Source organism: Convolutriloba macropyga, chromosome 4, assembly GCF_964194025.1.
Source record: "Convolutriloba macropyga chromosome 4, txConMacr16.3, whole genome shotgun sequence".
In the NCBI taxonomy this organism is placed as follows: Eukaryota; Metazoa; Xenacoelomorpha; order Acoela; family Convolutidae; genus Convolutriloba; species Convolutriloba macropyga.
Genome location: NC_134471.1, coordinates 72720618 through 72745313, shown reverse-complemented (window position 1 = coordinate 72745313; position 24696 = coordinate 72720618). Strand labels below are relative to the sequence as shown.

Here is a 24696-nt window from a genome sequence, read left to right as displayed (position 1 = left end):
ATTGTTTTCTATAACAACACATTTCTTTTACCCATGCACTATTTGTTTTCGAACAAAACTTTTGAAATTCTCCTATCTCTTCCTCATTTGATGGACAATTAGGTCAAAATTTGGATGTTGGGGGAAGGAATAATGTGTTTAAACGCACATTACCGAGCCTCTTTGTTTATTTTTAAGGAGAAAAGTTGTGAAAGATGTGACCAAACTTTGTAATTACTCCGCAAAAATTACCTTAGTAAATGAAATTACATCCGATGCACAGACGACGCGCAGTTTGCATAAATTGGACGCAAGTGTCGATCTTCCCTGTTGGTCAGAGATGATCAATAGCACACAGATCATTAGAATCTAAACATACTTCTTCTTAGAATGAAACCTAAGCAATTAAAAATAAACTGAAATGAATATTTGTCTTTTTTAATTGCAAAGTACTCAGATAGGCACGTACAAAAATATACAAGTGCTTTTTTTCAAAATGGTGTGCATTTTTTGATAATCATTTAAGAAGGCGTCACAATTTCATCTTTAGTTAAAAAAATTTTGGAGCATAGTGTAAGAAATGGACAGAATAACCTTTTGCATCACAATATACAAAAGCATCAGTCAGACGAACGAGAAATGCGTATATTGGGATAATTTTTCAAAGCAGAACACATTGGTTTTGATTTTAAGAAAGTAGTGCATTTTCTGTTTTGATTTAGCTTTAAAAATGCCCGAAGTTTAAAAACTCCCAAACCAAAAATTATCGAAGCCATTAAAATAGATAGCTATTATGTAAAAACATTATATACGTTTTCTGATTCTCCAGTGAACATCAACGCCACCTGTTATTAGAAGCTATGCATAAAGACATCAAAGAGAACCACAAACAACGGAAAGTATCAAGTCCCCAACATGGTCAAAATCTTAAAAAAATTGCAAAAACACAGTGTCACAAGAAATCACTCAACACGTAAACCACCAAAAACTTTAAAATATGCGTGAGCCGAAAGTAGATTGCTCTTCAAGTTATAAACTGACATATGGAAAAACAAAAGTGAAACTTCCAAAACACACTGATGATATCCAATTGAAAAAATCTAGATCAAAAACAGATAGCTAATAGCTGAAGGCATCAAATCAAGTACGATCATTTTTACCCATCAATTGGAAGCCAATGAGACAAGGCCTAAACCAGAATAGGTCGTACGACTTCGAACAGATTGATAAAAACATGTGAAAACACAAAATTGAATAAACATTGCTAAAAAATTTCAAAGCGAACAAAAACGATAGCAATCTATAGGAAAACGTATATATGTTTTCAGTTAGGTCAATTTTAGATCCCTGTAGGATTTCCTATGATAGTTGTAATACAACACGATTTAGTGAATGAACTAGAAATTTGAACAAATAGCCAAAAATCACAACATTTTTATAAAAATGCGTACAAATAAAAGCCAAAACAAGAAATTCAAATAAGATCAAGAGTTTTTAACAGGGAACTGTATGTATATTTAATTGGGCCTATTCTTAACAACAATGCAACCTGTGATTACATTTTTTAATGTTACGAGAGATCTATAAAGAACCACAAATATGAAAAAAAACTATCCCAAATATAATTTTTACGAAACCTTGTTGTATCAAAATCCAAAAGTTTTTTCTTTTTAGTTGGAACGTAAAACTGCCAAACAAGTTAATTTTTGTTTCACTAGAGTAAAATAGAGCTTTCATCAATTACAGCATACTACAAGAAAACAAATCACATTTAAAATGTTCAAAGTTCAAAACCCTCTCTTTTCTCTCTGAAAAATTTCGAAGTCATAAACCCAATAGGTATCATTTCAAGGCCTGAGATAATTCCGTTATTTGTCTTTAATTCTATTGGATACTAATTGGGTTTTTGATTAATGAGACGAAAAGGCTAGGTTACAAAATAACAACAGTTGTAGGGAAAATTAGAGAAATTTTTAATAGTTTCCGAAAGCCCATGTTCGAAGCCATCAAAACCGTGAGCTATTCTTTGAAAAGAAAAAGTACGCTCGCTGAACCTCATAAAAATTTGAGTGGGATCTTTTAATAATAAAATATGGGTATGATGTTCAAGTTGATTGGAATTGATATCAGATAAAAAGATCTTTCCAAAAGAAGCGCACCGATACAACTTAAACTCTTTTGCTTGTGCGGAAATCCAAGATGAGATAAATAATGGCTTTTAGATTGTTGCACGTCTATTAAAACAACAGATATTTCCAATTTTCAGCGTAGTACGTATATTGAAATAAAAATTTGATCTAATAAAAATCTTAAAGAGCAGACAAAAACGACGCTAAAAGTGAACGAAGTCACGTCAAATAATAAATAATCACATAAATTCAAACCTTCAAACCTTGTCGAAAATTAGAAAAAAAAATGTTTTTTTTTCGATTCTATGCTTGCATGACGTTTTAATGATACCCCTCAGAACTCGCTATGATGATCACATTAATGGACCGAAATTGAGTGAACAAAAGGACTCTGAATCTCGAAACTTTTCATTGGAACGATGTTGTCAATACCCATAATGTTGAAACGATGTTGTCAATACTCATTAAGTGCAGTTTGAAGGTTTACGTAACTATGATTTCTCTATCCTCGATTTTAAGAAGGAAATTTTTATTACTCGACCGCATTACTGGTGCTGTAGTGAATAAACCTTTTAAATCACAATTTGCATCTCGACTACAGGGTTCAAAATTTTTTGAGTCTCTTATCATACACACAAAATTTGCAAAGAAATTAATCGCAAATATATTCAATTTTGTTGAGGATGCACCTCCTTGCCCTATTACTTTAAAACGAAAAACGTTGCTCTCTGATAGAACAAAAAACAGGTTTCATTGGAACCACAGATTTCTCAAATTTGCTTTTTTTCCATTTCCACTTTTTCCTTATCTTATTCTTAAATTAAGTTCAAAGTTAATGTTTTGTTCCATATGGAGTCTGAGTTGAGGCAATTGTCGGTATGTTCCGTTTGTTCGCTTAATTTGGCTGAAAGCGTAAGAAATTAATAGTAGGTTCAATTTGGATCTGTATGTTCAGTTTGAAACAACAGAAATTGTCGGTTAGTTTTTTCCAAACAAAAAATGAGCCTTTTGTCTATGATGTAGTCAAATGATGTGATAGTTTTCTAGTTGCAAGAGTTTGAAATGTGCGTGCAGAAGACATTTTTGAAAAAAAAAACAGTGGAAATTGATTGATTTTATTCTCTCGCTCATGTATAAAAAACTCGATGAACACGTATATAATTTTTCTTTGTTTTTAACATTTAACACACTTGTTCTACATTGATGGGGATTCAGTTCATTAAATCTAATCGACTGAGTCTTGTTATCATAACATGAGAAATTTTTTTATGATCTCCTCTGGTTGACTCATCATGTCCCCTGAAGAAGTTTGATTGGTTGATTATAAAAAAATAGGTGTACAAATATAAAATTTTCATTTGTTTTTTAAGTTAAACAGAAGATGTGCTTAATATCCAAGTTTTTATGTGCTTAATATTCAAGTTTTTTTCATTTCATTTTTTCTTAAATATAATAACAAATCATCTCATTTCATTATACTACATTTTCATTTTAATAGTACATCATTTGATTATTGTCTTGCCTATGAAACAAAGAGCATTCAGTGACATCAACCTTGTATTGTTTTTCTAAAATCCACTTTCCACTTCAATTGTTTGAGTGACTTTAGGGGGTAAGTTGCCCATTAACACAATATTCTACAAATTTGTCTTTTTGTAAGTCATTTTTTTTGACGCAGACATCTTTGTTGACGCAGATTCTTAATAGCAAACGCCTGTGTTGGTCCACTTTTAGATTTTTAATTGAATAACTCTGTTGAACTTGTTGAACTTGAAGTTATGCTGAAAAAATTTCTTTCTTTTTGTCGTCACAAAAATATTATAGTTTTGGCGAATCCAAGGTTTCCAAGAAGAACGAACTCAAGATTTCTCACAGAAGCCAAAGTTTTCTGATAACTCTGCGAAATTTTGCTGGAACTGTCTTTTTTGCTTTATAACCCTTGTTAATGTCATAACTACCCAATATTTACTTCAATTATGATTATTCGGTAATTTTTAAATTTTCATGAAAATTTCAAACCATTAAAATAACTTAAGCGCTTTTTGCGTCACCGTATAACACTTTCAAGCAGATTTGGTAAAATTGTTGAGTTAATAAAGCTTTCCATTTTTTTTCAGATTGTCCCGTCAGATATTTTCAAAGCACTCTTTTAGTCGAAACATTTATCTTAATATCCACACTATCGGCTTTTTAATGTGTTGAAAAGATAAACAGTTGTCAGTTTCTTGAATGCTTGATTGATGTAGTTCCGCTAGGCCTAGGAGCTTTTCCTTTTATTTTCTGCAATAATCAAAAACTGCAAAGGATTCTTTCATTGCTATCGTCGATGTTATTTCGTTAGTATAAAAGCATATATATTACCCAAAATTTGTACATGAAACCGAGCAAAATATTTTGTAATGATCCGTTATCCCACAAAGCTTTGTCCTATAAAAGATTAGAAAAAACGAGCGCCATTTCGATAATATTGTTGATATATGTGGAATACGCTTTCATTAAGTAAATATACATATCCAGACATCAAACAAATTAAAGAGGCAAGATCCGGTCATTTTCAAATAGTATTGCTTTTTAATAATTCAAACGGTAATTTGTGGTTTTCTTTCGTTTTCTACCATTGATAGATGGAAATTCTCCTTCTTTTGCAACTAATTCTAATAGCGCGGCAGATAATGAAAAATTGTCGGTACTTTTTTCGTTGCTCTCCTGAAAACTCCATTTTATTCAAAACTTCAATTCTTATTGGTTGAAAAAAAAGACAAACTTGAAGTAAATTTACAAATTCTTAGCGCTGTTTTTGAGTTTGTGAAAAAATTACTTGGTTGGTATAAGCTTGGCAAGATTAACTGCCTGATGATAATTTATTCACTACTTCATCGCAATTTGAACAGTTTTTACTTAAAATTTATTCACATTTTCATCATTTCTAGTGGAAACGTGATATATTTAATCTAATTACCGCCCCAAGTAATTCATGTAAATCTCTCAAAGTATCCTAATTTGAAATGTCAGTCTAATAGACAGATTGTCCCCTCAGTTGTTGTGTTTATTTGTTTATTTATTTTTTGTTTACATCCTTGTAACACTGGGGAAGGGGGAATTAATACTTATTTGCATATTGAGTTTCCCCCCTTACTTACCTTCTTCCACTTTTTTCCAGTTGCCATTTTCCAAATCAGCCCCATAAATTTCACTATTTCTTAAATTTCACCGCCCATTTTTTTGTACCGAAATTGTATTCTGCGTCATTATAATCTGTATCGAGTAATTTTGTATAGTATGATATTTTATTAACTGTTGGAAGAAGGTTATAAAATAAGTTATAACTTACTTTGATGCGCTTGAGTTACGTTTGCTTCAAATTCTGATCCAGAACAAAGTCTCGTTTTGAATTCCTATTTGCTAATCAATCATTCACAGTTGAAGTATCATTGATCGAGGACAAAAATTTTCCCAAACTCGTCCAAAACTGAATTCTCCTTTGTCAAATTCCATCATTTTTGAGACTTCTCAATCCAATTTAGGCTTGATCAAATCCAGTGTTTAGTTCCTTCCGTTGACAAGTCTTGTTATCAAATTTTAACAAGGTCGAGTAAATGTGATATCATTTTTATCTACACTGGGCGGCGCAATAAATTTTTCCTCAAAATTAATAAAGGCTATTATAATTGACCGGTAGCTTTTTTGTTTTATTTGATATCTACACTGACATTTTGAAGTTTATGTTTTTGGATAACTTCTTTTATATTTAGCGATTGCTCGTCACCTAAAACGAACTCTTGCAATTTTTTCCATATATGAAAGAATTCCAAATATTGATGAATTATAAAAATAAATATCCAAAAACTAGTCCTGATTATTGTTTTGTTTAGATGATTTATCAGAAAGACTTCAGTTGCTGCTATTAATTCAGAAATATTGCAACAAAACTAATGGATATAACCTTTTCCTCTGATAATTCAGATTAATTTCATTTTTGTCTTTTTATACAAAAGTTTCTCGATTTCCTTCGTTACATTATGATTTCCAACCCATTATTTTGTTTTCATCATCATTGTTTTTCTTAAAAATTAATGGGTTAAAAATGACTTTGAGAATTGCAAACTTTGAGATCTAATATTGAAATTACACAGCGAGTGAAATTATGAATGTGACAGATATTTCTGCAAACATTACAGCAGATGCCTGCCTGCCCACAGAGTTCGGACTGAGCGTGGAAAAGGCGAGCCGCTTCTTCATCCCTTTGATCTATGGATCAATCTGCATTATTGGAGTCATCGGAAACTCTCTAGGTGAGACACCAATCTCTAGCCCGGGTCGAGAAATTTTCCAAAAATTATGTAAGAAACGCACTGAAATGCGCTGATTTTTCAAAAAGTTCAGCGCAAAAACCTTACATAATAATGCGCTGAAAGGTGCTGAAATGCGTTGAAACTTTGTAAGAATTGCGCTGAATTTTCAGCGAATTTCTTACAAATAAGTTTCAGCGCATTTCAGCACATTCAGCGCATTTCTTACGTAATTTCTGCGCATTCAGCGCATTTCTTACAAAAAAATGCGCTGAAACGGCGCTGACATCTCGAACCGGGAGGGTTGACCTCATAATTTAAAAGTTATAAAAGTAGGTCTTCCACTTATGGCGTCTATTACAAGTTGTACTCATGTAACTTGAAATTACTTCAAAGTTGTACTCATAGAACTTCGTTTATGACAATGTTGTAGTCCTACCAATTTCCTTTGACTTTTTTTGGTGTGTGGAGTTGACGCTTCATAAAATGAAAGCGCTAGGATCGAATATTTTTGTCAATCGGGGTTTATTAAAAATCTGTCTTTGTTCAGAAATCATGAATACTTTTTCTTTATTCTTCTTTTCTCCTTCTAAACGCCTGTCTTCATCGTTCAATTTTCAAGTTTTTAGAAGCGTCCCACCGGTCGATTATGATCCTCCATAAATGTTATGGTAACTCTTTATAATGCTATGCATCAATTATTTTTTTCAATTATAATGTATAGTCTCACTTTTTATCAGAGGCTATATAAATTATCAAAACAAAAACGCACATTAGTTCTTTAAACATAATAATGAACACAAAAAAATTTGTTCACAGATGCCGGGGAAGGGGGAGAGGGGATATGCTTACAAGTTTTATTTTGTTAGTTCCTCATTTTTGGTCTCATAAATACATCAAACTTAAATTTATCTTGTCCATCTAGTAGTGGCTCGAGTTCTAAGACAGAATTGGAACACTAAGACAGATTTTTACAGAGTCGTGGAAACTACAATTGAAATACAAAATTTGCTATTTTCAAAAACTGGCGCTTCATATAAAAAATAGGGCATTGTAGGATCTGTCTATGAAAGTTCTGGCATTTCAAATTGTGCATGTTAGTGAGAATTCTCGAATCTTAGAAGAGGCAAATTTTGAAATTTACAATTCAATTGGATATTTTTGAAATTGGATATTATTAATTCAAATTCATGATAATTGTTCCAGCCCCCATTATTGTATAACATGTACGATTTTGTGCCCCGAAATTGTGTTACCGCTGAATTTTTTTCTCTTCATGATGTCTTCGATTTATGGCGTGAAATTTTTTTATGACACAATGTATTCCTGAACAATTGAACTGATAAGTAAGAAACTCTATAAGGATAGTCCTTAAAGGAACATTTTAATCGAAAACTATTGGCATCTGACACTCTGATTTTGAAGCGGTATTCAATTAGCTTGATCTCAAGTTTTTTGGTGAAATTCTTTCTATTTGCCCAGAGGTTGGTGGCAGAGAAAATCAGCACTGATTCAGTCTAAAAACATTCAGTTTTTTTCTGGATGTTTTTTTTTCAGTTTTTATGGCCAGTTTTCTGTTCACGTAACAAAATACTCTGGCTAGTCTTAATTTTTGTGTAAAATTTACTGCATGAAAGATAAAACGTTCAGCTCAACTCCCGCCAAAATGATTTGCTTTATTTGTCATTAAAACTTCCGAGTGGGTACATGTAACATTTATTTTTCTGAGCAAGTTGTTACCACTAAATTAAATGGTCTTTGAGGTAATTATCTACAACTAGCTTAAGAAAAAGGAGCATTTATACTATTACTGTAATTACCAGTAGTACGCAATAAAAGTATGACAGTATGCTGTTCAGATTTAACTTCGGAGCATGAGCAATTTTCAGAATATTTAGCCTGGGTGAAAAGAAGAAAAAATTTAGCCGGGGCGAAATTTATGACCTCAATTTAATCATAATGAAGAAAAACGGAACTTATAGTATCTTAAATTTTTCTGGCGATTCTTTCAATCGAAATGAATTGATTTTTTACTCCCGAGATGTGCTGCTTCAGCGCTGAAATACTCTTAGACGCAAGACCGGGCAGCTTAATAGTTGCTAAACCATTGTAATATTTGTATTCAGCGCAATTTGTAGAATATTATATTCCCAAAAATTCTCGTCACTTGTGATCTATCCAATGTGATCTATTTATTTGTGTTGTTATTTAAAGGAAAAATCTGATAACTGTGTCTCTTCATCAAAAATCAGAATTGTTTTGATTTCCAAATTTCATTGCTTCATAAAAAATTATACTGCTTCAGCGATTTCTAGCTTTTGCTGCGGTAAAAATTCCAACATCGCCCTCAACATTAATAATTAATTCTCAATGAGACTTTCAAACAAACTTTCTGTTGATTTTCTTAAACCAATTTCACAAACAAATTGTTTAATCTGATTGAAGGAACAAAATGTTATCCAGGTCAGATTTTTCCCGGATATCTTTATTTAGGGAGAAATTTTGGTCCCCTGATACAACATAACCCATTGAAATCACTTTCTGCATTTATTATTTCTTTTTTGGATATTTTTTTTCAAAATTTTTTAAATTTTTGTCCAGACATTTTCTATTAATTTTTTAAAGCATTTATTAAAGAATAAATGTATCTACTTTCTGAATGAGCTTTTGTTGTCAGATCAAACATCGCTAACTTCTTCTTTGAAGGAATTGATTTAAGTCGATGGACGCTTCGTCAAAAATTTTGCTGAAATTTTTAGCATATTTAAATTTTATTTTTTGTTTTGATTTCTACATAATCAATATCTTAATGGAAACATATCAACTGCAGATTGTTGTCTACAGAAAAATTTAATTTATTTGAGCAACTTGGAAAGTTCACTCATACTCTGATTGTGAATCCCTTCTTAAAGAGTAGGCCGGTATTGATGAACAAAGCTGTCTGGTGATTTACAAAGATTACATTTTCAATATTTTGTTTTTCAAATCTCATTCATTAATTAAAGTGTCGCAGTAAGCTCTCAATTTAAAGTGCACTCGTCAACAAACGTTATTAAGAAATCAATGCGCAAAGTTAGAGGCGCCAGAAGTAATCTTCAATTTTTCCAAATCAATGAGTTAATATGACAAAAAAGCAAAAGAAAAACTGAAATATGTGGTAATTAACAAAAACACGTAAATTGTGTATCATTAGCGACAAAAAATAAATGTCAAAAAAATTAATGTTAACTTTAAGTATCGAAGAAGTTTTTCTTTTTATCTAACCTAAGATATTCAGAGATCTTATTATTTAGAAAATAACAGAAACAATTTGTTGCTGTTAGGTTTGGTTATAAGACATTCTAAGAAAAGTGCTGCAGTTTAAAGCGTGTAGATTGTGTTCATTGTACAAGAGTCGGGAAATAAGTTAGATGAAAAACGGTCAAAATAAGGCTCATTTATAATTAATTTATAACAACTTATAAAAACAATTATTCAGATCAATTGCGTTTTCAAAATGAGCAACCATTTAACCATTTAACTGATCCAAAAATAGTTGAAGTAGAAAGATAGAATATAATAAATAGAATCTTTATGCATATTCATTATTTTCCACAGAGTTTAGGACAGTCGTATTAAAGATCCTTAGTTGAGTTTTTTGCCACTTATTTTTTGATTATTCTGTATGAAATAAAGCTTCATCATTTTCCAAAAACCAAACTTTGTAATCTCTTCTAGCATCCTGTTTATTTAAAAAAATAATTAAATATTAAATAAATTTAAAAAATGATTCTTCTAATCAATCATCCGCTTTCACCGAAAATGCTATAGTTTGCAAAATAGAGTAATTCTATTGATCTGCATTTTGCAAAAACTGCTCAATATTGAGGCAAGTTCAACCGAGCTATTGAATCAAATTAATTTGTCATTGAACAAATTTTTCCCAGACCGCCTGCTGAGGGACAAAATGTTGGGCTCTTGGTAGTACAACCCATTGCAACGAGTGAATACAAAGCTAACTGACACATAAAAGGTCTTTGAGTCAATTAGAATTGTTCTAATGATATTATTAAGAGACAGAAATAGTCACAAATCCGGAAGCAATCAACTTGTTCCAACTCATTAGCCATCCGCTATTCCCAGTTTAACGATCCTTGTAAAACCTTGAATTTGAGTCGGTTCAAAATTTTTGGACCAAAATTCTCCTTTAAATTTACTGCTAAAGTTTATTGGAGAATTTTGCTGTGAGCCGCAAACGAGGCTTAAATTTATTTTTAAAATAGCCTACAGAAGGGCACCGACAAAAATTACCCAATTTTACCCAATTTCACGAAACTCAATTGCGTTAGAATCAACAAGATTAAGTAGCCCAAATCTAATCAATGCATGCAATAATAAACAAACGCTAGCAAAAACAGTTAATGTCATTGGTTTAAGACCACTAAAAACAGGTTGAGCAAATTCAACAAGTTCCAACAGAATAGCAGTAACCAATATGTTTTGAGGTCATCTTTGCTTATATTTTATGTAACACAGTTCCACAAAATCAGAGTCACTCTCCCATAGCCGGCTTTCACATCTGTTTGACTGTATATGAACACGATTTCTGCCCAATGAATCAATTCTAGAGTAGGTCAACTGAGCTAGGAACGAAAAAGGTTCTACAACACAATACTCTATATGAAATAAATATTATTAAAAAAGTTTTCAAAAATATTTCAATGCTTCTTAGACAATTTTGATTTTCACTTGCACATTATTTAGAGTTGTGCGATTCAAAATTCAATAAAGAAATTACGTCTTTTCTTAAAAAATAGCAAAGTTTTATATAAATCTGTTCAGTTTCTAAAGACGCGTAAGAATAGATTTATCGTTTTGCAAACAATATTTAAAACCCCTACTCGAGACAGGATGTTATTCTTACAAGATCTTGCAAGATTGTCATCGAAGAACATGCCTTATTGAATCATTAATTGAACTTGCCAGGAAGACGCCTTGAAACAGCCCTCTTAAATATTTTTTACCTATCTCCTATCAGAAAACTCAGGAGTATAACCGAAGCTGTAGTAGTAGTAGCACTATTAATAGTAGTGAGACAGAAAGCTTCATATATACATTACCGGCGATAACGTATTTGAAAGACTGATTTCTAGAAAGATGACTCGATTTTTTTAAAATTGTGTTGCATACGTCACATAAATACAGTCAAGTAGACACCAACAATTGTGACAATGAAGCCTCTAGAGACTTCCACCTTGGTGTTTAATATGGTTTACACAATTTTTCTCTCTTGTTAAAAATCTTTTCGCTCAATCCAGAAACTTCATAAAAAAATTATACCGAAGTAGAAAATAAAATTCACCTTCAAGATTTCAGACAAGAAACTGCGGAGCAAACTATGATTCAGTAACGCTTTTTCTGAATCAGAGTGGAAATACTTTTGAAGAAAATTTTCGATAAGCGGAACTCAAGTTTTTTTATTGGTCACATTTTCGCACCTATAATTTTTCTTGGAGAGCTCTCAAATTAATAACAATAGAATGGTTTATTTTCGAAGAAAAAGATTAAACACTGCTTTGGATACCAGAAATAAATTATAAACAGATATGAAGCGTTCTCCAGTGTACATCTGCTATATGCTAATGAGCATAAATAGATTAGATCATGATCAAATCTTTTTGTCATGATTTATTAGGTGAATTCTTGCAAACGAAAATTGTAGCGAAAAACAGTAAATTATTTATTTTTGACATTTTTATATATACATATCAAGGACTTTTTGCAGAAGAGTTATTTCGAATAAGTTTTCAGAAAAATACTATATACGTTAATTAACATCACCGCACAGTTGTGTTGTCAGGAAATTAAAATAAAACTATTTAGTTTTTGTAAAAAACATTATTGATTCAAAATCTTTTGAAAAAGTACCGAGGATAATAATACACTTTGAATAGTTAAAAAGATAGGGAAAAGAAGCAAAGCTTTCATTTGATTTGATTAGGCTATTTGTTAACAAAATAGATATGACATTAGCGGGTTTTCAATAGGTAAGTACTCTTACCAACAAACAGGTCTAGAATGGCGCTGAACCAGTTAAAATTTCAACCTGTTATTTTACATAGCCTTATCTATGTTCATGTCAGTTTTTAAAATTTACATTCTGTTTTTTAAGCAACTCATTTAGCATTTTTGAAGCGTAAGGCATGTTTCAACACTTAAACCAGAACAAGCGTTCATGAAAATTCTCACTTTCGTGTTCCTCTCATGACTTTTTAATGCAACAACTAAAAAACCAGCTTGCCAAACAATATTCGTTTAAAAGGTGCTAATTTTCTTCATACGCCCAATCACAAAAAAAATCATATAACTTTTCATCACACGAAGACAATTTTTTCATGTGAAATCGCACGAGAATTTTTTCACGCGAGAAATTGCGTGATTTTCTATTTTACTTAAAAAAATTGTGCAATTTCACACATTAGAATTTCAGAGTGTTCGTTCGAGCATGACGCAAAGACGCCTTAACTTTATCTGGGAATGCATAACCAGCGGCTGGTTTTTACCTTGGCATGGAAAAAACGCGGCTGAGTTTCATCTGCCCATTTCATGTTTGCATAAAGGATCACTTAAGTGGTGCAATTAAATCTCGCCTCGCTCCAGATCCAAAATGTTCAGAATTTAATTTTAACGATGTTCAGTTTTCAATATGTTTTGATGAAGAACACTTTTCAGCTGTCAGTTAACGCCCCAGGAAATGTCTCCGTCACATGTTAGAACCATACAATGTTGAAAGAAAACAGATCAGAGTCGTTTTAGAAAGAGCAGAGAGTGATCAGCTAAATATTCGGCTGCTGTCATTCTCATGATGTTAACACCAGAATGTTGCTGAATCTCAGAGCTGAATGGTTTTGCCATTCATTGGGTGCAGAATTACCGCTGTTATTATTGCTACAGTAAATTGCTATTTTAATTTCATATGTCATGCTCATTTTTCAAAATTTTTGAAAGTTTTTCTATGCACAGAATGTTTTCAACAATACTCACTGTATAGTCGGAGACCAATTTGTCAAAATGGAGAGACCATATTCAGCATTAATGCCAGAACTGTATTTTTTCGATGTTTCAGTTATAAGATACTCTGAGCCGATGACACGGGTAGCAATTTTATTTGAAAACTATCGAAACCCACAACACTTGCATGGATAAGGTTGAAATAGCTAAATGCTGAGTACTGTTATCCGGTCTTCAATGAATCATTAGTTCTGAAAAATGGACATAAACAAAAAGTATTATAACTCCGTGTTTGCAAAGAATAAGAAGAAATTCATGTACAACCATTAAGAATCAAGTTTATTACAACAGCAGTCTCAATAATTTGTTAGTTTGAGATTGAATTTGGGACGTTGACTCTAAACTGTACAATGTTACTGGGGTACAAAACCATTTTAAACAGCGTGGAGGGTTTTTACTGGCTTTTTCTGATTGCTTTTACTTGTCTTTGAGTACTTCTGGCTAGCCGCGTTTGCAATTGTTATTGGGCATTGATAGGCATGAAGGTAAGTTTTGTCAGAGAGTGGGAAGAAAGAAAAAATAGGTAAATAAAAGAGAAAGAAAAAGAAAAAAAGAGATTGAATTGGAAGAAGGTCTGAGCATCAGTCAGCTATGTCTGTTTACTCGAGACAGCTGCGGCGCGTTGGGTGATCGAACTCCCGCTGTGCTTTTCATATCGTGTACTGATGTGTTGCGCCAATATACACACGTTTGTGCTAGAGAATCCCCTTAAGGGTACAATTATCGTTCACTTTTTGTGGCGGATGAATTTCTCTCGAGTTTTGAATTGAATTTGATATACAAAAAGAGATACTCTAAAATCATTGATTCCAAAGTTTGCCGGTTTTCACTTGTCTCGTATTTTCTACGCTACGAATGCTGGGTTTTCACGCTTGAGGAGAATAACAAAATGTCTGCATGCATTACTCCCGAGAGTCCTCCTTAAGAGGAGAAGTTTGCTCACGGCTTGATTCGGGTGATGCCTCTCGAAAGCTTCGGCGACGGAGCCAGGGATCCCCGGAAGATTGCCCGAAAAAAGCTTCCTCTGTTTGAGGGTTGGTTACCGAATGGACTGTCGGAGGTATATATAGCTTGGAAGCGTCAGAAGCGTGTTTTGAAGCCCAGGAAACGGCGGGTGACTTCTGATTCGAAAGGATCGAAGAAGCTTCCTGACCCTAGGTTTGATCCTGACTTTGATACAAAGGATCCTTTGGGTGTCAGTCGGTGATCTCTGATTTTTTAATCAGTAACTCACAAGAACAGGTTTCATTTTCAGGTAGCCTAACCAATCAGAAGGTCCAGTGTGCTTTTACAGTTGTTCTTTGGACACTGCCTTTTCTTTTCAATAAGGCGTAAAATTACTTCAATATTATTCTTTTGTGCGCGCTTGATGTAGACTTTTGCCAGTCTTATCTGAATGTTTCTTATAGTTGTAAAATAACTCCGTGTTAAGAAATACTTATTTGTCCACATAAGAGGCCTCTGAGAGCATTTTGGTTCGAAAAAAATTATACCTTCAGTTGTAGTAAACAATCACTCTGCTACAAAAAAAATTTGTTTGTTCGAAAGATAGTAGTTGGAAGACTAGCTGCCCGTACCGAACTCCAAGTGTAAATCAGTACTGGGCAATTGTAAATGCAAGTCTCCCATGTAGTATAATTTGCTCGTTTTCTCGCTTGCAATTTGCTTCTTTCAAGTGTATTAGAACAGCGCAAAAGACATTTTTTCAACAGTCACGGTGTCGCAGTAAGAAGAACAAAGACCTAAGGAGATGGAGAGCGTGGGTTTGATCCCCGTACATAACTTTATTTTCGCATTCGTATTTAGACTTGTCAAGTCTGACAAGTCTCAAAGGTGTTATGATCATAGCTCTGAATCAGTACTGATATCTAGACTTGAAATTAGACTTGGCCAGTACTGATATTTGACTTGGCGTTAAGTACGGGTGTCTACTGGGCGCTCCCTCAAAAGTTTATCCTTTCTTTAAAATGCATATATTAATCGGGATTTTGAAACTCTTTGAACAATTCAGTTCTGTGTATAACATTATTAATTATAAGGGGAACTGATCACATTTTTCTAATTTGTTTATAAAGAAAATTTTTTATATCAAATTTGAGAGAAGTTTTTTTTGTGTCAATACAATTTTCTTCGCATCATGACACTTTTTGAAAACAATTTTTAGTTTATGAGACCTCCCCTGCTTTCATTTGGATTTTTCAACAAAAAATTTATCGTTTTTTTTAACAACTTCATCATTGCGGCAAACACCGAATACATTTGAGATTAACTGTTAAAAATAAAGCCCAATAGTTTTGCTATAGCACCATTACGGTTAGATCATATTAATTAAAATTAGACAAATCAATATAAAATTGTTAACGAGTTGATAATGACAGATAATTAAAAAGCTGAGCCCTTCGGAGATATTCTACTATACTCTGTTTCTAATTTTAGACTCAGTCTGCAAATTATGCTCCAGGGCTAAGCAATTATCTCCCATAGGGTGGTTTTAGCAATTTGTTTTCATTATAATTTACATAAGAAATTTCTCGCCAAATGTCGCAAAAACAAAACTTTTTGAACGATGTGGAACGAAAAAATACTATCTAACATTTTAAAAACTATCGAGTTGACAATGTGTCATTTTATCATTTTTTCATAAGGTCTGCATTAAAAAAGTTACGAATATTCCTCGAAAATTGAGTTTTTGTCAATTTGTCGAAGATGAGAAATATCAGCGAAGACAAATACAGGGGGGGCATGGCGGCTGTTTTATCTTTAATTTGAATTTTAACGTTGTTGATACAATGATACCATGTTGTTAAACAGGACCATGATTTATGCGAGTATGTCAGGAGGGGTTCTCAAACCTATTAGTTATCCCCGGAATAATTTTTTTATAGCAAGGTACGTTTAATTTCTGCCTCTCAACATTAATTTTTAAAATTTACCAGGCAATTGAATAGTAGTCCTCTGACTGGGCATATAAAGATTTATTGAAAAATTAACGATAACTAAAAATTTGACTAACATTATACTATAATCATTTCGACTTTGAAGTCTTTCGATTTGAATTCGAATTATAGAAGTATTCTAATGGCAAATATGGGAACATAGCTTTCATGTTCTGTGTTTACCGCCATTTTCCTCAGGTGTTCAAAAACAAAACATCAAAAAATTCCTGTTTACGATTTTACAAGACAGTCTGTCAATTACCGGCGCAAAAACTGCATTCATGTTTATTGATTAAAGTAAATAACACAAAACATGATCAGAAAATTTATGGTCGACAATTTTACAATTGCTATGACAAAGATCACGCATAAGTGTGAAATAACAACATGGTGTACCTTGAAAGAACTATCAGAAATCGAATAATCAAAATAGCTGACTGCGCTAAATCTCTAGTTTATTTCATTTCGGCAAAATAGTTGATTTGTCGAAAAAGGCTTTCAAGTATTTTTTGGTGAATTGGTGAGAAAAGTTTTATTTGAAAATTTTAAGAGCGCGTTCCAGGTTTAGATTCAGCAATACATTTATTAAATTTTTTTATCTTTACGACTTAAGTTTTGACTGTAAGAAAACATCCAATCTTAGTGTCGAAGATCATCACCATCCTTTTAACCATTTGCCACTATTTATTTATGGTACACTGCCATTCAATGCACAGATTATGCAAGATAAGCTGTTAATTCAAAAAATTCTGTAAGATGAGCGGTGAATGCGGTGAAATTACATAATTCAGGCGGTGAATGCGGTGAAAAGACCTGGTGCCTAATAGCGAAGAAATTACAGAAATTCATCTCTGAAAAAAGTGTCCAATTTATGTGAGATAGGCGGTGAATGCCGTGAAATTACAAAAGCTCGCCGCTGACAAAAATGTCAAAATTATGTGAGATAGGGGGTGAATGCTGTGAATTAACATAAATTCACCGCTTAACTGAGTGCTGTGAATGGATTAGTTATGTTTTCTTCCAAAACAATTCAAAAATAACCGAATAACCATTTAAAACTTTTCACAGGCAAGACATCAATCTTCATCTGAAATCCTACAAACAAATCCGATTATTTTATTTCGCAACTGAATATTATACATATTATTCTTTAACAAGGAACTCTTAGGCATAAGAATTCCTTGTTAACGAAAAAATGTATAATATTAAATATCGGAAGAAAATAGTGTCACTTGTTTGTTGTCTCTAGTTCAATTAACAGATTAACAGGATAGGTTGAAAGTTGGAACTTATACACTTTACCCTCCTTTTCTAATTCGAGATTATGGCAAATGAATTTTTTCAAAACAATTTAACATAATAAAAGTGAGGACAGAACAGAAAGCAAAAACGTTATATCAAAACTTTTTCAAGAATTGACAAAAAGTTTTCCTGGTTTTCTGCGATAAAAAATAACCAAGCTCTTACCGAGATTTATCAAGAAATGTTGTTAAATGTTCTTGATTAGATGATTCGAGTTTTGGAAAAGATATCAAAAGCAAGAACGTTTTCTCAAGTGTATCATTCTTCAGTTCACTGGTTGTACCTGATTCTTGAACAAACGAGATCATCTTGCAATAAAATGAAGCCAACTGATAAATCGCATATGAAAAAGGACATGCTGGTGGATTTGAATGGAAAACAATGGTTGAAATTTTTCTCCAATTGGCATTAGTTTTGGTCTTCCATATGACATGAAAGGACCCTATGGGAGCACTATTAGCGAGCCGGGTTACCACATAAAATGTATACAAAATTCGCAACTTTTTTATCTTTGTTGCAGTTTTTTGATATAAATCTTTTAATATAGAATCTCCAAGATTCATTTCCAACTTCTAGACAATCAAATCTGCATGAGAATCGCATTGTCACATTGGTTTACAATGTGACAATTTTATTCGAACACAGATGTGGTTGTCTAGAAGTCGGAAATGAGATTTGGAGATGAAATATATTAAAAAACTGTGAAAAAAGATATGAAAAATTGCAAAATTTATATACATTTTTTTGTTTGAATTTATTCTATGATTTTAGCCAATATCCTAATATGGAGAAAGCTATACTTTAGACTCTGGCTGTAAACAGTAAATAGCCAAAGACCTGCTTTTACATACAACTATAAGTTCCCCATCTCTTTAAAATACTATTGGTTATCTGCAAATTTTCTGACAGATGCAAGGCTGCAATTGTCAATTTTGCAATGCTGCAAATTTTCTGACATAACTCAATAAATTGTTGAAACCACTTAACTTTCTTAAATTTTCATATTTTTTACTAATTTTTTACTGCACTATTCAAATTTTCATATTGCACTTATTAATGAAGTACTACCAACTTGGGTAAAAAAAACTAAAACTTTCCGGAAACTTAAACTTAAACTCCCTCCAGAACCATTCTATTAGGAAATCGATTGTATATAACAACTAATTCCGATTGTTTATTTGAAATCAATTTGCTTTTCAAGTTGAACTTCAATTTGAAGTTTCGTGTTGAACCTCGATTTCATTATGTTTTCAAAAGGGAGGGAAACGCACCTAAATTTTTACAACCTATAGCGTCACAAAACCTCTGTTTTTGTTGACACAGTGAATACAGATATAAGGAATGTTTATAACTCGGGGAAGCTTTTATGTGGGTTGCGTTATGGAAACATTAAAGGGATAATGGTAAGAATTATTGGAAGCTGTTTTACGATTTGAAAGACCATGTTTTACGATAGGTTGTACTTACTTTAATCCTATCATTCTTCAGACTTTGTTTTCACGGTTATCAAGGCGGCCTGTAGATCCGAAGTTAGCATGTGAGATATTCCTTTTATCATTTTCTAGAATGTTCTAGAAGAACCAAAAGAGAGTGATCGAATATTCCGATCAGTCAAAAAATTCATTATAAACAATTAAAATTGTGGAGAACAAAGATGGTTTCCCGCTTTTTCACCCCTATTCATTTAACCCCCTATCATTTAACCCCGATTTATTCACCCCTGTATCATTTAACACCTCTATCTTTCAACCCCTCTATCATTTCACCCCGATTTTAATCTTTCTATAAAATAAGGATTATTAAATTAGCAATGGACGGGCCATGGACATGCCTCAGCGGCCCGTGGGACTTGATATGAAACTATCACAACCGAATGTGGGACTAATTTATCCTCTTAATTATGACAAAACATGACTTTAATGTCGACTGGAAATGAATAGAGGTGTGAAATGATAGAGGGGTTAAGTGAATCGGGGTGAGAAGAAGTAGAACCAACAAAGATATGCAATAACTGAAACTTCTGAATTCTAAGATGTGAAGCATCTCATTTTAGTCCCAAAAATATTTAAAAAATTTCTGAGATAAACCTACCTCCCCCCACCCTCACCCTCACCCCCACCCTCTGCCCTACCCTTTAGCCGAGTCTTCTCTTAAACAAAAGAAACAAAACGTCAGCAGAAACCTTAGGATGCAATTTTTAGCAAATGCTTTTGTTTGCCTGCCATATTTATAATTAAAAAGTCTCCAAAATCATCAATATTAATTACCGAATAAAATATATTCTGATATTAATTTAAGAGAACGCGGAATTGTGGCTGTTTTGAATTGAAAAGCAACTTATATCCCCCCTCTGTTTCCATACATAATTAATCTGACTCCACTAAAATTTGTATTTTAAATTACAATCTATTATTTCAAAACAGATGTAACAAAACACAGCAATCGCAATCCTATTTCGAAATCTGATGTGACCACAACCTTATAAATAAATGCAGCATTTTAAGACAAAAGTAAACAAAATGTTATTATTCTCGGTACACGCCTAGGAAAATTCGTCTCCCCGATTGTATTATTAGCAGGATAACAAGCGCATAAATGATCAACTTCGAAACCAATATCGGAGAAAGAAAGTCCTTGAAATTTGTAATAGTTTGACCTCTTTTTTACTTTTGAAGGAAAAAAACATTGCTAGTTTGTCGGCAATGTCTACTTTTATAGGCTAAGTTGTCACTATAGTGATAATTAAGCGTAAGAAAAGCAAGCTTTTTCATCAAATTTCGTAACTTAGGTTAAATTTTCACTACGATAAATTGCCGCTCTAGCTGTGCCGTCTAAGTAGAGGTGCTTCTTACGTAAAATGGTGAAAAAAATGGATGATTTTTTTTTGTTTTTGTGTATGACATCATGAAAATACGTCACTTTTACAGGTTTTCTACTGCCCTTACTAATTATTGTTCCGACCTCTCTTGAGGGGGGAGGAACTATATCCTCAAATGGGTTTTTTTTTGTTCAGTCAATTTTGGCCAATCGATATATTCACCGTAGAGAGTTGAGACTGGTATCATTAGAAAGCTTGTCCAGCGTAGAATATGGAATTAAAAAGATTTTTTGATTTTCGTTTTTGACAGGGAGATATCGAGGTTTAAACTTTCGAGAAAATAGAGTGAATTCCGTTGATTTCATTCACCTTTTTTTGGAATTTTTGACTAAAATTTCGCCAATTTTGATAAAATTTAATAAAATCTTTCAAGGAAATGTTGTTGATTTTACGTTTAAAGACAAAATATATTGTCGACTATTGTCATTGAATTTTTTTGTCACAAACTCCGGCTAAATATTTCACAAATCTCAGACTTTTTCATCAAAAAACAGCACGAAATAAGTTTCTTTAGTCCACTCTGATTAAATTTGCAGGAAGTGCACACCCAAGCACCACTGACACAGTCTTTGTAGACTGAAAAAGGGGCTAATTCCACTTCAACTACCGTTGCGAGTGCTCTGTAAATAAAACTGCCGTTTTTCGCTAACTATATTCGTTGATTATCAAAAACGCAGCATTTATTTTTGATTTTTTAACTATGAAAATATCTATATCTAAGACATTCGAAAAATTCAATATTCCTAATGTACATTCAACAGAAAGAGGACTACTTCTGTACCAATCTTGAACCGCTACAATGCAAAAATAATTCGGATTGTCGTCAGTTGTTTATTTATTAAAAAAAATTCGGTCTTTTTTATATTAATTAAATAACAGAACCTTTCAAATCAAAGCTCACTAGTGATAGGTCCTATTGGCTTCCTAATTAGCTCAAAACTAATTTATCTAGTTGATTGCTTGAAAGCTTATGGTCGTTTTGACTTTTAAAATATTTGATTTTTAATTAAAAAATGGCTTATTGAACTTTGCCTCCATTTTTCTCTTAATTTGGTCAACTTGTAGCTTAGTGTCCGCAATCAAAGAGTGCTTCTTCTTTCTGCTGAATCCAATTTTAGTCTTTTTGGCGCCCTAATTTATGGTGTTCTGGCTTCGATATTACTAGTTTTCACAATTTTTTTTTAATTTTTAGGTATTTGTCCGTTTTTCATGTTTTCTAGTTTTGTCAAATTACCAGTTATTGTCAATTCATATATCACGTTTTTTGCGTTCAAAATAACGCAAAATTGATAATATTTAAATCCTTAAAGATATAGATTGTGGTTCTTTACCTTTTCGACAGTTTTTTCTCGAAGAAGTTAAGTGAATTTTTCAATTTTGTCTTTAACTGTCGTTTTTACTTTGTCATTTTACTCGTATTTAATTTCCTGTACAATGACCCGGTTTGATTGGTTTTTCCTGGAAGAGTAGATGAGCTGGTGATCTGATATTAGAATATAGATAATGGCTTTCGTGACTTTGAAAACAATTGTTTTCCAAAATGAAAAAAAAACATTTCAACTTCGCAATTTTGTTCCTTTTATTGTGTGTTTCTTACCCGGTCTCATTAATTAAAGGTTAAAGATGATATTATTTAAGTCAAGGGAAGGTGTCAAAAGGGATTGGTGTCGCAAAATCTAATGTTTTCAAAGACTTCGTTATGACTTTACTGGCTTCGACACTGGTTTTTCACAAAAAAGTAAATTAATTTTTGATTTTTGTCATATTTGACGTTCTTTTTTAGACGTAAGACTTGTTCTGGATAATTGCAGGTCTCGAGGGCTTCCTTTGGAGGAATAAACGAACCTATTCATTTTTTTGTCATTTTGTAATTAATGGCTTTCATGTCTTTGGAAATAATTTTTTTTCGATAAAAACAAATATTACATAATCTTGCTTTTTTTCTTTTTGGTCTAATTTTTACCTAGTTTCATTAATGTGAGGTCTTATAATACATTGCAAGGGAAGGTGTCAAAAAAGATTGGTGTCATAAAATCTAATGTTTTAAGAGAATTCGTTATGACTTTACTGGCTTCCACACGGGTTTTTCACAAAAAAAGTAAATGAATTTTCGATTTTTGTCATATTTTACGTTCTTTTTGTAGACGTAAGACATTTTCTGATTAATTGCAGTTCTCAAGGGCTTCCTTTTGAGCCTGTTCAAATTTTTAATATTGTAATTAATGGCTTTGTCTTTTGAAATAAATTTTTTTCGAAAAAAAACAAGTATTACATAATTTTGAATATTTTTTCCTTTTTTGTCTAATTGTTGCTTATTTTCATTAATGAGCGGCCCCATAATACATTACAGGTGTTCGACGAAGGTGCAATCGAACATATTTTGGGGGCTAAAGTATGGCTTTACGGCTTCCAAAGGATTTTCGGGCAAGTTTTAATTGATATTTATTTTGTTGTCTATTTATTGTTCTTTTTGTAGCTGCATAAAAAATTTAATACCAAGAGTTCTTAATTCCCTCCTATAGAAGCATTGGTAAATGTAAACCTATGGAATATTTTAGTTGATTCCTGATGGTTTTCCTTACTTTGAAATTATTTGTTTTTTTTTTAAAAAATTCAGCGAATTTTCTAACTTTAAAGTTTCGGTTCTTTTTTTGTCTAATTGTTACCAAGCTTTATTATGAACTGGTGAATAACCTTTTTTTCTTGTGAATTACAAGTTATTTTGTTTTTTTTTTCAGTTTTATCTGACGCTATTTTGACTTTGTCATTAAGTTTGTTTTTTAAAACGGATATAAATGTAATTAAGGTTTGTTGTTGTTGTTGTTTGATTTTGCCATTCGTCTTCGCTCGCTTTCTTAATATTGGCATATCTCATCAATCTAATGCATCAATTTTTACTCCACTGAGTTATTTGCTTTGGAGGCAATCTTTTCGTTCATACACCAGTTTTTTTTAACAAAATACTTGAATTTTTTGTGTTTTTCCATCTGTTCCTCATTTGGTAGACAATTATGCCAAACTTGTGGATGATCGGGGTCGGAACCTTATGTGCGATCGCACATTACCAAGCCGCCTTGTTGTCTGTTATTGTCAATCAACACGAATGAAAAAGTAGGCTGAAACATGCTTCACTAGATTATAATATTCACGGCTGAATTAAACCTCGTATGTCGAATGGTCAACTAATTAAAGTAGCACCTCAAGTGGAACGTTTACAAGGTTAATATTGAAGGCTGTTTTTGACGTTTTTGCCACGAAATAATAAAATAAATAATGGCGTCGTATTGTGACATTTCAACGCCTTCGCATTAAAAAATAACACAAAAAGTCACTAAATATATGATCCTTGTATGACTACTAAGAAGTGGTGACCCGGGTGGCTATAAGTGGCTAGTCTACCTGCATATCTATTGGAGCTCTTCTTAAATTTTTGTCATCAAAACTCTCTACGTGACAGCCAAATGGTGAACGAATTCTAGTTGAGGCTGTCCATTCAATGCATGTTAATCAAATACATACATACATATATATATATATATATATATATATATATATATATATATATATATATATATATATATATATAAATATAAATATAAACATAAATATAACAAGGCGGCTCGTTAATGTGCGTTCGCACATGATGTTCCGACCCGATCTCATCTACATTTTTGACTAAATTGTCAACAAAATGAAGAGATAACAAAAATAGATGTTTGAGTTTAAAACAACCGTTACACAACCTATCTACTAAATGAATTACATAAGGCTATGACTCATTACAGCAACAAAGTAATCTGACATTAAAGAGATTACGCGACAAATAAAACAGACAACAAAATTAGCAAAAACAAAAATTTCACGGCAAAAACGGAAAATCTAAATATAAAAGCACCTAGTAACAACGTCAAAACGCAGTCAGATAAAACTACACAAGTTTACTTTTTCCTAACTATACAGCAGATGGATTTAATGAGACTAGGTAACAAGCCGACAAAAAGAACGAACAGTGAGGCGAAACTTATAAATTAATCAATATTCTTTACACCAAGAAATTTCAAAAATCTTAAAAATCATTACCTTTAACTAAATAATCCTTGATAAATTTTTAAAAAGTTATTATAAAACCAAAA

General features: G+C 32.4%; 1 protein-coding gene across 1 annotated transcript in view; it reads left to right on the top strand.

The window, feature by feature from the left end:
* The first annotated feature begins 4843 nt into the window (after nt 1-4843).
* LOC142338659 (allatostatin-A receptor-like) overlaps nt 4844-24696 on the top strand; it is a 102028-nt gene continuing 82175 nt past the window's right edge. The window contains exon 1 of the mRNA XM_075388511.1: nt 4844-6400. Within this exon, the coding sequence (XP_075244626.1) occupies nt 6253-6400 (148 nt within the window). The 5' untranslated portion in view covers nt 4844-6252. The remainder of the gene's footprint in view (nt 6401-24696) is intronic.